Source organism: Perkinsus marinus (genome assembly GCF_000006405.1).
Source record: "Perkinsus marinus ATCC 50983 genomic scaffold scf_1104296948168, whole genome shotgun sequence".
In the NCBI taxonomy this organism is placed as follows: domain Eukaryota; phylum Perkinsozoa; order Perkinsida; family Perkinsidae; genus Perkinsus; species Perkinsus marinus.
The window spans coordinates 97,844-110,963 of NW_003210279.1; the positions used below are offsets into that span (position 1 = coordinate 97,844).

Here is a 13,120-nt window from a genome sequence, read left to right on the forward strand (position 1 = left end):
TGGCGATTGTTCGTGTCAGAAAAACACAACAGGAGACGCAGAAATAGAAGCATGCAGGTACTAGTAGTAGTGGTAGTATCAAAACTCCATTTCAACATCCCTCTTTTCCCCCAGTATGTCCCTCTCAATTTCGTCAACTGACTTTCTGAAGTATGTCAAGTACCTGCACCAACGGCGTTCCTATAGATCCACCATAATTTTTCAGATGGATAACATCCTTCTGAGAGGTCAGATGTACTCGAAACTTTTATACTTCCTCGTGCAATCCAGCGACATTTAAGTATGTTTATGAACTCTGATGAGCTGATAAATCGTCATAGGGATGTTCAGTATCTACTACTTCAATTCCCCCACTTCGTGGCGCCCGACAAATACTCAGTCCCCTCCACAGGCTAAATAACCCAACTTACTTCGCCAACGACGTCTGCTTCTCTCCATCATCCTCCTTCCGCGACGCCAATTCCGAGATGAGCTGTGCCACAGTAGGGACACTCGCCGGGTTGAACGACTCCGGCTTTTCAACGTCTATTATGGGCACGCATACTCTGCCAGTCTTCGGGTGTATGCAGAAAGGCGCTTTCAGCAGATGGTTCATCTGTTTAGATACGTTTATATCCAATCTTGGATACGCCATCTCGAGCACGATCTCGTCCAGTAGAACCGAGTTCGAACATCGAGCAGTTAACCACTGCCACACCTGAGTGAAAATATTCCCAACTTCGTGGAAAATGTCGTGAAAAAAGAGCAAAACACATACAGAACGGAAGCTCCGTGAAAAACTATGTGGTTGAGTATTCGCCTGAGTCCGAGATCAAAAGGACATATCGCAAGTACAGCTATACCACAATTAACATCAAAATCAGTGTTGAAGTAGTACTAAACCTATTCATCAGCCCTCACTACCTCCCGACTACTCCTCTTAGACGACAGAAAGCTCTTAGCCTCCCCTCTGCCAACCGGATCAGTCGCTGGTATCACCGTATTCACCACTTTCTGTAGTAAATTCTTATCTCCGCCCTCGACCATCGGGGCGTCTAAGAGCCTCTGACCCTCAAGCAGGCCGCACTGAACACGCTCCAATAGGACCTACCACCTTGCCCCACTTCTACTACCTCGGGCATTAGTAGATATTTCCGACATATGTCAATACCTCTCCTCACATGAGGATGCCGCTGTTGAGCAGAGGATCGGATGTGCTTACACCTACGCCAAACCCTCCAGCGTACACTCAAAATCTAGTTTAACGACCACAACAATCACGAGGCGAAGGACCGCTTCCTCTTGTGAGAACAGAGGGAGTTCAGCAACCTACAACATCGCCTTGAATTCGAGAAAGCAGTACCTTCCACCGTTCAACAATTGAAGATACTCCGCTACTGCCGACCTCTGCTCATTGCTAAGCTTCCTCGCTGTCTGCGATAAGAGAATCTTCCGACGACTACAGTAGAAGCCTTCACTGTTCACCTCATCACACACCCAACAATGAACGCCTCTTCGGCCGCTGAATACGAACAGGATATGCTTGAAGCCAAAGTCGTCTCTAAGAGCTCTGTTCAATATCTTCACAGCGCAGGCAATGAATGTCCAGCATAGCTTGCATATCTACACAGCGACACAAACTGGTCAGTGTGAATGCTCATTTCAGTTGTGATATGGTAATAGGACCATATCCTTAAGTGTCGCCTACACTAGAACCTTTGCAACAGTTTCGAACGTCATCGTAATCATCCATATCAATATCAAACACCAACTCCCTCTGCTGAGGTTGGAACCCTCCACCTGTATAAGGCCTCACTCCCTGCGATGAGTTCAACCGCTGCACTCACCACTGCCGCCAGTGAGGCCAAACTGCTGGTAATGGGTGGGCGGAATATTGAATACCGCACCAATGTCAATCTGATGGGAATACCAGGATATAGCAGCGTAGGATAATACCCTCATAGACACGAGACTAATCTCACGAGTGAACCCTATGCCAAAGCACGCGAAGAACGCATGCGGATGATAAAGATGCGCCGAGAGTGAAGGCTACTTTATCCGGCACTCGATCTAGTAAGGCCTTCCTGAAATCATGTTGACCATGGAATGACAGATATCGGCAGTAGATATCCCCAGGCAGTGTGAAGGAGAACTCCCGCCGGAACAAAAAACCCTGACAGAACAAAATAAACGGGTTGACAACTACACCACGAGCATTTCAAAGATGCCGAGGTGTCTGAGGAGTAAGACGACTTTTAGTTCAATGCTATCGTTAGAAGATCGACGAGACCCTCAACCCACAGCAGAAATGCTATCATAAACATGTGCTTATGCGACTCTAGTCACTAGAGGCGATGCCACATACTGCTACCGATGAAGGGCAATAAACGGTTCCCCTCAGAGTGATGAATCCCACACACATATATTACCCCCTTATCAGCAGCCACTTTACCGCCCGGCCCATCCTCCCGATAAGAAAGCCATCTGCAGAAGTCTCGAGAGGGGAAGAGCCTTTCATAATAGATCCTCAGAGCCTCTGGCGTGACCTCCGCAGACTGATGAAATGATCGACGTTAGAGTAAAGTTTTCCAGTGATACCTGCACAGAGTTAGCCATCCCAGCGTCGTTCTCGGTGAGGGCCTGACACGAATACGGAGGACAATAAAGATGATGTAGTGGAGTACCTTGGACATGTATGGTTTCCCAGGAAGCTATACGACTGCAAAATCACACTATACTAATTGAACACTGCTCAACACTTAGCATAAACAATCTTGAGAAAATACGACATACATGGGCTGAGCTCTGAAGCGAGCTTAGGACGCTTCCACTGCAGTCTCGGATAGATGAGAACCTCATATTATCGAGCAAGGCGCGTCTCAATTCGCTAACGAGGATAGAAAGTCGAACGCCTCCCCTGTCCATAACAAGCCTCGGGATAGACCGAAACACACGTGGCTGCCCAGCCAAGTGGCCAATCACCTCAATTCTCAACCTGGCTAATCTACTGTCATTCCGATGCCCTAGAAAGACTCCCAGACAGATGGTCAGGTGAGATGAATGAACAGGGTAGTGACAGTGGTCCTACGCGGCATGGTCTCTGAAGGGTCTCTGGAGGTGTAAGTGAAGGCGTGGAGCTGGTGACTCAGTCCCAGCGTGGAACATAGCATAGCTAGTTATGGTTCTCGAATTAGCAGACGAAGTAAGAAATCACACTTATTCGTTTATACGCGGCTATACTACAAACATACCAAACTTTGAATCTGAAATCCTGCAAATCTGATGCCCCTAATTTTACACATGGCATATATCCCGAATCATGAGACTAAATTACTAGACGGAAAACTGTTAACCTGAGTGCAGGAAATAATAGAATCATTAATAAATCGTCTTCATTATCGCTTACTCAATAAAATATACGTATACGTATAATTTTATACGTATACGTTGTACAGAGCTGGCTCTGACACCTCCTCACTCATCGTGATCTGTTGAGGGATGTTCCTGAACCTGCCAGAGAACATATTAGCATCCCTTGACTGACAGTACACGGTAGTGGTGCTCATGATCTGATAACGCCCACGAGTAGTACATCGATCGATTTACATAGCTATGATTATTCTAGCGATAATGTGCAATAGGAGTGACTTGACGAGCTACCCAACGTATATTTAAGAAGTACTAAAAGCATTTCACAACCTTTAACTTGAGGCGTTGAGGTTTTAGGCGCAATTTAATCTTTTAAAACCGGTCAAATATTCCTTCTAACATTGATAACTACATGATAAATGACAACTATTGATAAGCAGCGCTACAAGGGAAATTGTCGCTAGCATGGTACTTGCCGGGTACACGAAATCACAGTCGATGATCAGCTGTGATTTTGTGTACCCTGTCCCCCTTATCTCATATTCGTTGTTAGTCTCCTAGCCCACACCACCCTTTACAGTCGTTCCGAGTCGGGCTCTGACAGCTTAACGGTGTCAGTGCTCAATGTATGGCCACCGGTGATCGCGGGTTCGAATCCCGGACAAGGCATATCGAATTGTGTTGGGTATTTGTCTATTACATCTACAGTAGGTCCTCTATCTCAACAAGTCGTCCCGCATCCATTATTCAACACTAGACTAGTGTTGAATAATGGATGCAGGGACTAGTGTCACTAGTCGACCAAGCTGTGTCTGCTCAACGTGCCTTGCTTGTGATGATTTATGTACGATAGTTGAAATAGCTACAATGTCAGTCTTTTACTATGAGCTCCTCGCAAAACGTATAGGCGCATAGCTTACGCTATCGAATCGATGAAATTCGACTCCCATGGGATGCAGTAATGACAGTCACGTACGGCGACACAGCAATGTGTCACGTAACGTGTCGTGCATGGCATGCGTGACGACACAGTGTTTCGAGAGCACGTGACGTCATTTGCACTCGAGTAAAAGTATTACAGCGGGATTCCGCTCCAATTTGTACATATTTCGAATCTTAATTTTTCGTCCATATTGTTTTGCGGGCTCTACTTCTTTTCCCTCTGTAGACAGCGCACAAAAAGTCGTTTTTTGACCTTTTCACATTTCCTGTGAATATGTCTGTAGTATTTTCCATTCGGTGACTGTGCCCTCATCCTTCTCTTGTTTTCATGTCGATCTCTACAGCAACCACGTCGTTTATTAACAACAAGACCAACAACGCCCCTGTAGGTTTGGAGACTCCTCTACTACAACAATCGTGCAACAACCCCGACTGCAAGTGCCGTAAGGACCCGAAGAGCACTGCTGCCAGTAGAAAACGCTGCATCAGTTGCACGTGTGGTGGTAATATCGAGACCTTGGATTCTACCTGTTGTGTGTTATTTATTATAACTCCTTTTAACACTCATAATGTCTGTTAAAGTACCTCTTCAGCGGTCGGAGAGTGAACTGTGACGCCAAGTCGAGTGTGCTTGTGCATGCGTGCAAACCGACATTTTTTCCCTTGGCGTCTCGCACGGACTGTGCCGTGCTCATTGAGCTCTCTCGAGTTTAGAATGATTTCCTAGTTAGTTTTTTTTCAACTGAATATTACGATCCTTTCGGATTCGTCCACTGTATCATCATCATTAACCTCTGAGGCCAGCGAAGGCGATAACGGTGTTATCTCAGACATGCAAGCGGGTGCGGTGATAGTGAAGGTTGGAGGGATGACCTGTAGCTCGTGTGTGAGCACAGTCGAGAACGCTGTGAAAGCGCTGCCATTTGTGGACTCTTGCAGCGTGAACTTGGTCACCACTAAAGCGGAAGTGAAGATTCGGGCGGCTGCAGGTAGTGACGTATTCGATGTTATAACCTACAAAACAGCTTCGCATTGTTCAGTTGATCTGAAACCAGGCTCGGAGCCAGTTGAGGAAATAGTGGACACCATAGAAGGTGTAGGTTTTGATGCTGAAGTTATTGGTATTACTAAGTTCGAAGCTAAGGAGTCCACTGAGACTGCTGTTATAAGGGTACGTGTCGAATTCGCCCAAGTTTTGATCAAATGTTGTCGGTCGTCCAGATATCGGGCATGTCCTGTGCCTCGTGTGTGGCTAGTATTGAGCGCCTAGTTGGGAACATGGACGGTGTAAAGACCATTGCGGTTGACCTCATCAAAGGTAGTGCACTTCACCTGAGTCTTCTGTGAATACTGTGTGATAGGTATGGCATCGGTTACGTTGGTCACTGGTAAGACTTCTGCAGAAAAAGTCGCGGAAGCAATAGAGAGTATCGGATACGATGCACAAGTAGAGCACGTTGTGAAAGTACTATGACTAGTAGCTTATCGTTATGATGGTGGTTTTCGTCTTAGTCGATTCCTTCAGCGAGGAGGTCCTCGTTGAGTGGGCAAGTCCCTACTGAGCCGACCGTGTTGAGAGTGTGCCCGAGTTCCTCTACCGGTTTGGTTAACTTTGAGGATGCTCGCAACATACTGAATAGCACTGATGGCGTTGTGGGTCTGTTCGAGTCTAGCAGTGGTCATGCAGGAGTAGTGCAAGTGTCCTATGTACCCTCTAGAGATTTCGGCGCTCGAGATATCCTGGCCGAGCTGGGACCTCAGTGGCAACTGGCTCCTCGAGATCCCTCCGCAGGCTACCATATGGACCCTGTGTTGAAGCATCGTATACTGCTAGCCATCCCTCTGGCAATCGTGGTGGAGGTACTGTCAATGACTATGTTGGGCTCACTGCTGGGTTGTTGGCTACCAGTAGTACTCTTAGTGTTGTCATTCCCAGTACAGTACTACTGCGGTTGGGGCTATCACAAGCATGCGTTCAGAGGGTTGGCTCACTGCAGTTTGTCTATGGACTTCTTGGTCTCTTTTGCCACCAACATGGCGTTTATATATTCTGCAGTTTGGGTATTTCTGAATCTGCCAGACCTTGTTAGTGGTCGTATGAGCTCAGATGATGTGAATATGAACGACTGTATGTTTTTCGAGACAACTACTATTCTTATCACGGTGCTATTGCTCGGTAAGGCCCTGGAGTCTCGGGCAAAGGCAAGTACTGCCAGCGCTCTCGCCGAGTTATCGTCCCAGCGCCCGACTGACGCTACCATAGTTCTGCCAGATGGGTCCTTGCAGACTATAGATGTCGATTTGCTGCACATAGGAGATCGGGTGAAGGTCCTTCCAGGTGGCCATGTACCAGCGGATGGCGTTGTTGTGGTGGCGGGCAGTAACACGTCGTGTGATGAGAGTCTTCTGACAGGCGAGAGTCGCCCAGTTAAGAAGACTGAAGGAGACGAGGTTGTGGGCGGCTCGATTTGTGTAGCGGGTGGTATGGAATTCACGGCAACTCGAGTAGGCTCACAGACGGCGTTAGCGAGGATCCTTCAGCTCGTTGAGAGTGCTCAAGCATCTAAGCCAGCAGTGCAAAGGGCGACTGATAAGGTTGCCGCGGTGTTCGTGCCGGCCATTCTTGGCTTCTGCGCGATTGTAGTGTGCGTGTGGGCGGTGGTAGCGGCTGTTAGCCCTCCAGAGAGAGCGGCTGATATGACGGACTCTCAGAAGGCCCTGATGGTCTTCCGATTTGCATTGTCTATTCTTATGGTCGCATGTCCATGTGCATTGGGGCTGGCGACTCCTACAGCGGTGGTTGTTGCAACTGGAGCCGCGGCAACTCGACTGGGATGCTTAGTGAAGGACGCGCAGGTGTTCGAACTGGCGGGCAACCGTAAGAAGCGAATGGCTGTGGTATTGGATAAGACGGGAACACTGACTGAAGGCAAACCTGGTGTCACTGAAACGGTCGGCTTCGGTGACTTCAAAGCAAAGATGATGCTAGCAGCGGCCGAGGCGAATTCTGAGCATCCCATCGCGACTGCAGTGAGCGCTTGGGCAGCCCCCAATGGTGTTGACTCTTCATTGACGGTTACCGGATTCGAAAATATACCAGGGGTTGGCGTGAAGTGTGATGTTGACGGGCATCATGTTCGAGCTGGTGGTGACATATCGTGGGTAGTGGGTAGCGAGGAGGTGATGAAGCAAGAGAGGGAGGACTATGTGAAGTGGATGCAACGTGAAAGGGATGACGGCTGTGTTGTTGTGGTTGTTGCTGTTGATGGCCGTATACAAGGGTGTATTGCGCTCAAGGACAGGCTTAGACCAGAGAGTGCAGATCTTATACACCAGCTTAGGTGATAACACTATCATCTTGGTCTTAGTGATCGTCTCAACTCAGATACTCCCTCGACCTGGCTGTATGGATGTGTTCGGGAGACCACGAGGCTACCGCCAAGAGAGTTGCCGCTGATCTTGGCATAGATAACGTTATTGGCCAAGCCAAGCCTTCTGATAAGATGGCACTCATCAGGCGACTCAAACTCAATGGTAGTGCTAGTCTTCAGTAGAGATTAGTGATGTTTGCACTGTAGGTAATGCCGTTCTTATGGTCGGTGATGGCGTCAATGATGGCCCTGCACTGGCAGCAGCAGATGTTGGAGTAGCTGTTGGCTCGGGTGTTGACGTGTCCACTGAAGCCGCCCATGTGGTTATCCACAGCCTCAGAGGCTTAGCGCCGTTCATCGAACTCTCGAGGCAAACACTAAAGTGAGTTTTCGATGATATTTCGTAGCCGATATTTTCCGTCAGTTTGGTCTGGAGTCATCATTTGTTTTTTTTTCAGGACTATTTGGCGTAATCTCTTCTGGGCTTTCATATTCAACATTATTATGCTGCCGTTGGCTGCCGGTATTCTGTATCCCTCCACTGGCATTACTCTCCCTCCCGAAGTGGCAGGAGCAGCCATGGCATGCAGCTCTCTTGTGGTCGTCACCAACTCTCTCAGCATTCAATATTGGACTAAGTCGAGGTATGGCCACGATGAGCAACTTACGAAGGCGATCCGGGAAGCGACAAGTGGCCAGGCTGGGAAGGAGTGATTTGTGATCAGTGAATTTGCACGCTATGCCCTATTGCATTTTTCTATTATTGACATTCTTAATGTACCTTCATTCTTGGGGCATATTCACTAATGGTGATCTCGGCTAAACCGCATACATTTCATTAGGCTGTGAAGCAAAAGGCGATCTGCAGTTTCCACCACACGCGAGTTTTGGGTTCACCATAGTGTTTTAGTCCACTGGTCATAGCAATGGCTAACACTTGCCCGTAGGCTTTTGGTGGGATATTTAACTCCACTAGTCAGAGCCTTGTCTGGGAAAATCGATAAACGGTCGGTCACCGATTGTGAGTGGCCTGTTATAGATGGCATTGGTAGTTGTAGTATTGGCCTCGGTCGCAATGAACGAGATTTGGAGCCCCGAGGGGAACTGTTATCGAGCTGCTGGGCTTGGATCCAGCTGTAGCTATTACTTTTAGGGTCCGCAGGATAAGCTTCCATGGTTGACTATTCCTGACGAGAATTCGGCTGTCGAACTCGAAATTGAGGATAATCAAATTTATGCTGTTGACCTTGGTTCTACACTGTTAATAAAGTCGTAGTTCTTGGGAAGAGCTTCTCGACAAGGAGGGCATCCCTTGGAAGGATCTAGTCGGCTTCTCAGTGCTGCGTTCTCTCCTGTTGAGTTCGTATCAGTTGACGTCAATGGGCACGTATGGCAACAGTAGAGAATAGAAGCCTTCCTTCCACGCTTGGTGAACGCTATTTTACTCGACGTGACGTCGACGACGTCTCAAGTCACCATTTCGCTGATTAATGCGAAATTTGTTGCCAGTTTAAGAGCCTGATGTGCGCTTATTATGACTGTGACTGGGATTGCTAAGGATAGTTTTCTAGGAATCGTGAGTACCATCCATCGCTGAGTACACTAAAAGGGTAGATCATGGAACAAAGGTTGTCCCTAGCAAGATACTCTACCTCAGGATATGCGCTAAGCTGCAGACCTACATGCTGTATTCACCAATCATTCTGTGTTCCTGTATGATAAATGATAGTATGATATGTATTTAGTACCTGGTTAGTATTCGTTGCAGTTAAACTTTTTTATAAATGTTTGCATCAATATTTAGTCATACTCCTGCTGCTAAGAGTGCAACCAAGGACACCAACGCTATTGCTTCTCTATTGGAGGCTGCTTATGACGGTGACGTTGAGCGTATGAAGCAGTTATTATCTCAGCATTCGGACCTCACTGTGAACACTTCTGATTACGACAAGCGAACTCCCTTACACTTGGCTGCTGCTGGTGGTCATATTGATGCTGTTGAGTATCTCATCTCGGAGGGTGCTCAGTTGAAGCCTGATCGTTTTGGTATGCTCCCCATTCATGATGCGGTTATCAATAATCGTACTGGTATTAAAGATTTGCTTGCCGAACTCGAACTGAAGCCTGCTGATGATGGTATGTGTTATTTGCCTCCTGAGAAGCTTGCTGCCTTGAAGGAGCAGGTAAAGCATTCGGACATTTCTTTGTCCGCTGAGGAGTTGGAGACTAAAATGATTGAGGTTTTCTCCATCAACATGAAGGAGGGTATATTGGCTGCAGCTTCTCTATGGAAAGAGATCCAATATTACTTTCTGGATCTCGGTCTCCATCCTACTTACTTCAAGCACTTCACGAGTAATGAGATTGCCCGTCATATCCGTTGCCTCTTGGCCGCTACGAACGTTGCCCAAACTACTAGCTCCGATTACATCCACTTTGAAATTGAGGATGACGACTCTGCGTTCTATCTCACCACAATGGAAGCTGAGAAGGTTGCACTCATGGATGGTAGAATCGCCAAGTACGTGTCTAAGTTTGGTGCTGCTGATGGTTTCGCCATCACCTTCATGCAGTCCGAAAAGCCTGCCACGCCTGGGGGTAAATTCCAACTTGGTATTTTCGTCGTTGAGAAGAGGAAGTACACCACTGCTGCTTCTGAGGAGATGATGGATGAGAGTGATCTCAAGCGTGTGGCTAATACGAAGTTCTTGGAAGAGAGGAGTCCCGAAGTTCAGCAATACTATCAGTCTCTCATCAATGAGAGTATGTCTACTCGTAACTCTGTGGTGAAGGTTTTGGATCCCCCAGCTCATATGGTCCAAAAGACCGGAGCTAAGATGCTGCAATTGGCTGCTTATGGTGATGTTGAGCATTCCGGGAATGCGTACATCTCAGAAGTTAACGAGTGCTTCCGTTCCAACGATATCACTCCTAAGAGGTTTTATGTCGACACCTTCGCCAATGGTATCATCGTCTACACCTGCTTCTTTGATCCTTGTACTCAGAACAAACTCGAGCAGCTTGCTCAGACTCTTCGTTATGTTTGCCATTTCAAGCACACTCCGAGGAAGTCCGCATTGGTTTGGGATCTTGTATTGAAGAATGAGATAACTCCCGAGCATGCTATCTTCCTCATTACTGCGGCCAAGTTCATCTTCTCCTTCTTCCCCAAGGAGACTCAGGAGTATCTTACTTTGGCTGAGTACTTCAAGAATGATCCTCCCAAGAAGAGTGAATTGGATACTTTATTCCGGAACACTATGTCCAATGCTATCACTTACGAAAGGATCTATGCGGCTCTTACTTCCAACTATACTCTCACTCTACCTATGTTCGACGACTTCAAGAAGGTTGCTGCTGGTGAATGCAAACCTTTCTACAATGAGGAATTGGCCGCAAAGATTGATGACCAAGTTGGATCCCTTCTCGATGCGAAGATCTTGAAGACTCTCTTGAAGCTCAATGCTCATCTACAGATGACCAACTTCTTCAAGCCTACTGGAACAGCTTCTGCAATCGCAATGCGGTTCGACGGCGAGGTCTTGGCTGATCGTCCGAGGACCCTCTTCCCCACCATCCCTTATGCCGTCTATCTTGTCGTTGGCAAGAGCTTCTATGGTTTCCACATTCGATTCACTGAGATTGCTCGTGGTGGTATCAGACTTATTCTATCAAGGGACGGACGGGTGTACAAGAAGAACTGTGCTACTTTGTTGGAGGAGAACTACAACTTGGCCTTCACTCAGCAGTTGAAGAACAAGGATATCCCCGAGGGTGGATCGAAGGGTACCATTCTCATGGATGTAGACTCTCAGAATTTGAACACCAGTGGCCGCGAGGCTTTCAATAATTACGTCGATGCCCTTCTCGATTGCATCCTCTCCAAGGAGACCGGTATTTACTCCAATCTGTCCAAGCCTGAGATGCTATTCTTTGGCCCTGATGAGAACACTGCTGGATTCATGAAGTTGGGTGCTCTGAGAGCGAAGGCTCGTGGTTACACATATTGGAAGTCTTTGACTACCGGCAAGTCTGACGTTCTCGGTGGTATCCCTCATGATAAGTACGCCATGACTACCAACTCCATCCATCCTTACGTTACCGAGCTTCTGGAGAAGTTGGGTTTGGAGGAGTCTAAGCTTACTAAGGTCATGTCCGGTGGCCCCGATGGTGATCTTGGCTCTAACGAGATTTTCATCTCTAAGGATAAGACGATTGCTATTTGTGATGGTACCGGAGTGGCTTATGATCCTCAAGGATTGAATAGAGAGGAGCTCACTCGTCTTGCTCATCTCAGAGTTGGTGTTGCTAACTTCTCTCGGGATAAGTTGTCAAGTGATCCGAAGGCATTCTTGGTTACCATTGACGATAAGGATGTAACTCTTCCTAATGGAGATCATTTCAAGACCGGTATAGAAGTTCGTAATCACTTCCCGGAGATGGAGTACTTTTCTGCTGATCTCTTCATCCCTTGTGGTGGTCGTCCTGGTACTATTAACATTGGTAACGTTGATAAGACTATGTTCAATCCTGAGACTAAGGAGCTCAAGTTCAAGTATGTCGTGGAAGGTGCCAACTTGTACTTCACTGATGATGCTCGTAGATATCTCGAGGATGCTGGTGTGCAACTATTGAAGGATGCTTCTACCAATAAGGGTGGTGTTACTTCCAGTAGTATGGAAGTGTTCGCCGCTCTTTGCATGGATAAGGCTGATCATGATAAGTTCCTCTGTGCTCGTGATGAGACTTCTACACCTCCCGAGTTCTATGAACAATATGTCCAAGAGATCCTCGCCGCCGTCCGCCATAACGCCAAGATGGAGTTCAACGGCATTTGGAAGACTAACCATGAGGTGAAGTATCCTGATGGATCGAGGTACATCCGCAAGACTGATGCTACCATCTTATTATCGAGAAAGATCAACGACATGCAGACCTACGTCCTCGGTGTACTCGAGAAGCACGATCCTGAGAATGATTGGATGATTCGTGCTGTCCTCAGACGTTGTGTTCCTAGATTGCTCCTTGTTCATTGTGGTTTGGATAAGATCATCGAGAACACTCCTGAGGCTTACCTCAATGCTATGGTAGCTACTTGGATTGCTGACGAGTTTGTCTATGCTAACGGGCTCAAGACTAGTGAATTCGGTTTCTTCCAATTTATGCGTTCCCTCCAAGATGAGTCCAAGGGTGAAGTTACTCCCTCAACCATGTGAATATTTTATCATCACCGTTTGTTCTATGTTTAATAACAGGCAACATCAGTTGCCATTCATTTTTATGATTAAGACTGGCATCCTCGCTGGTACGCATTAGTATGAAATCTAGCTTTGAGTTTGTCCGTCAATGTCAGTTAGTCAGTTGCTCAACTACGTCGGTTTGTCGCTCAAGTATCAACTCTGGCCGCAGGAAGGCTCTGTGGCAATCAAATTGCTAATCTGTGGTGTCTCTTGACTGCC

General features: G+C 47.2%; 3 protein-coding genes across 4 annotated transcripts; 2 read left to right on the plus strand and 1 right to left on the minus strand.

Moving 5' to 3' along the window:
* Positions 1 to 63: 63 nt before the first annotated feature.
* Positions 64 to 2,672, minus strand: Pmar_PMAR019003 (DNA primase small subunit, putative; the record flags this gene model as incomplete). Its single annotated transcript, XM_002778784.1, has 12 exons — positions 64 to 163; positions 411 to 697; positions 904 to 1,065; positions 1,113 to 1,203; positions 1,343 to 1,413; positions 1,465 to 1,602; positions 1,688 to 1,779; positions 1,827 to 1,896; positions 2,033 to 2,152; positions 2,409 to 2,534; positions 2,578 to 2,619; positions 2,664 to 2,672. 12 exons carry the CDS (start codon positions 2,670 to 2,672, stop codon positions 79 to 81), a joined length of 1,293 nt encoding a protein of 430 aa, XP_002778830.1. The 3' UTR covers positions 64 to 78.
* Positions 2,673 to 4,618: 1,946 nt separating this feature from the next.
* On the plus strand, positions 4,619 to 8,536 carry Pmar_PMAR019004 (copper-transporting ATPase p-type, putative; the record flags this gene model as incomplete). Of its 2 annotated transcripts, XM_002778785.1 has the most annotated exons (9): positions 4,619 to 4,793; positions 5,121 to 5,279; positions 5,331 to 5,461; positions 5,512 to 5,608; positions 5,652 to 5,755; positions 5,803 to 7,631; positions 7,676 to 7,824; positions 7,869 to 8,043; positions 8,120 to 8,536. In XM_002778785.1, the coding sequence occupies 9 exons, from the start codon at positions 4,619 to 4,621 to the stop codon at positions 8,373 to 8,375; spliced, it is 3,075 nt and encodes a 1,024-aa protein (XP_002778831.1). In that variant the 3' UTR covers positions 8,376 to 8,536. The 2 variants fall into 2 exon arrangements, with proteins under 2 accessions (XP_002778831.1, XP_002778832.1); XM_002778786.1 differs by lacking the exon at positions 4,619 to 4,793 and having other exon boundaries at positions 5,030 to 5,279.
* A 909-nt stretch (positions 8,537 to 9,445) lies between these two features.
* Pmar_PMAR019005 (NAD-specific glutamate dehydrogenase, putative) lies at positions 9,446 to 12,877 on the plus strand (the record flags this gene model as incomplete). The annotated part of the gene is made up of 1 exon (XM_002778787.1): positions 9,446 to 12,877. The coding sequence occupies one exon, from the start codon at positions 9,446 to 9,448 to the stop codon at positions 12,875 to 12,877; it is 3,432 nt and encodes a 1,143-aa protein (XP_002778833.1).
* Between the last annotated feature and the right edge of the window lie 243 nt (positions 12,878 to 13,120).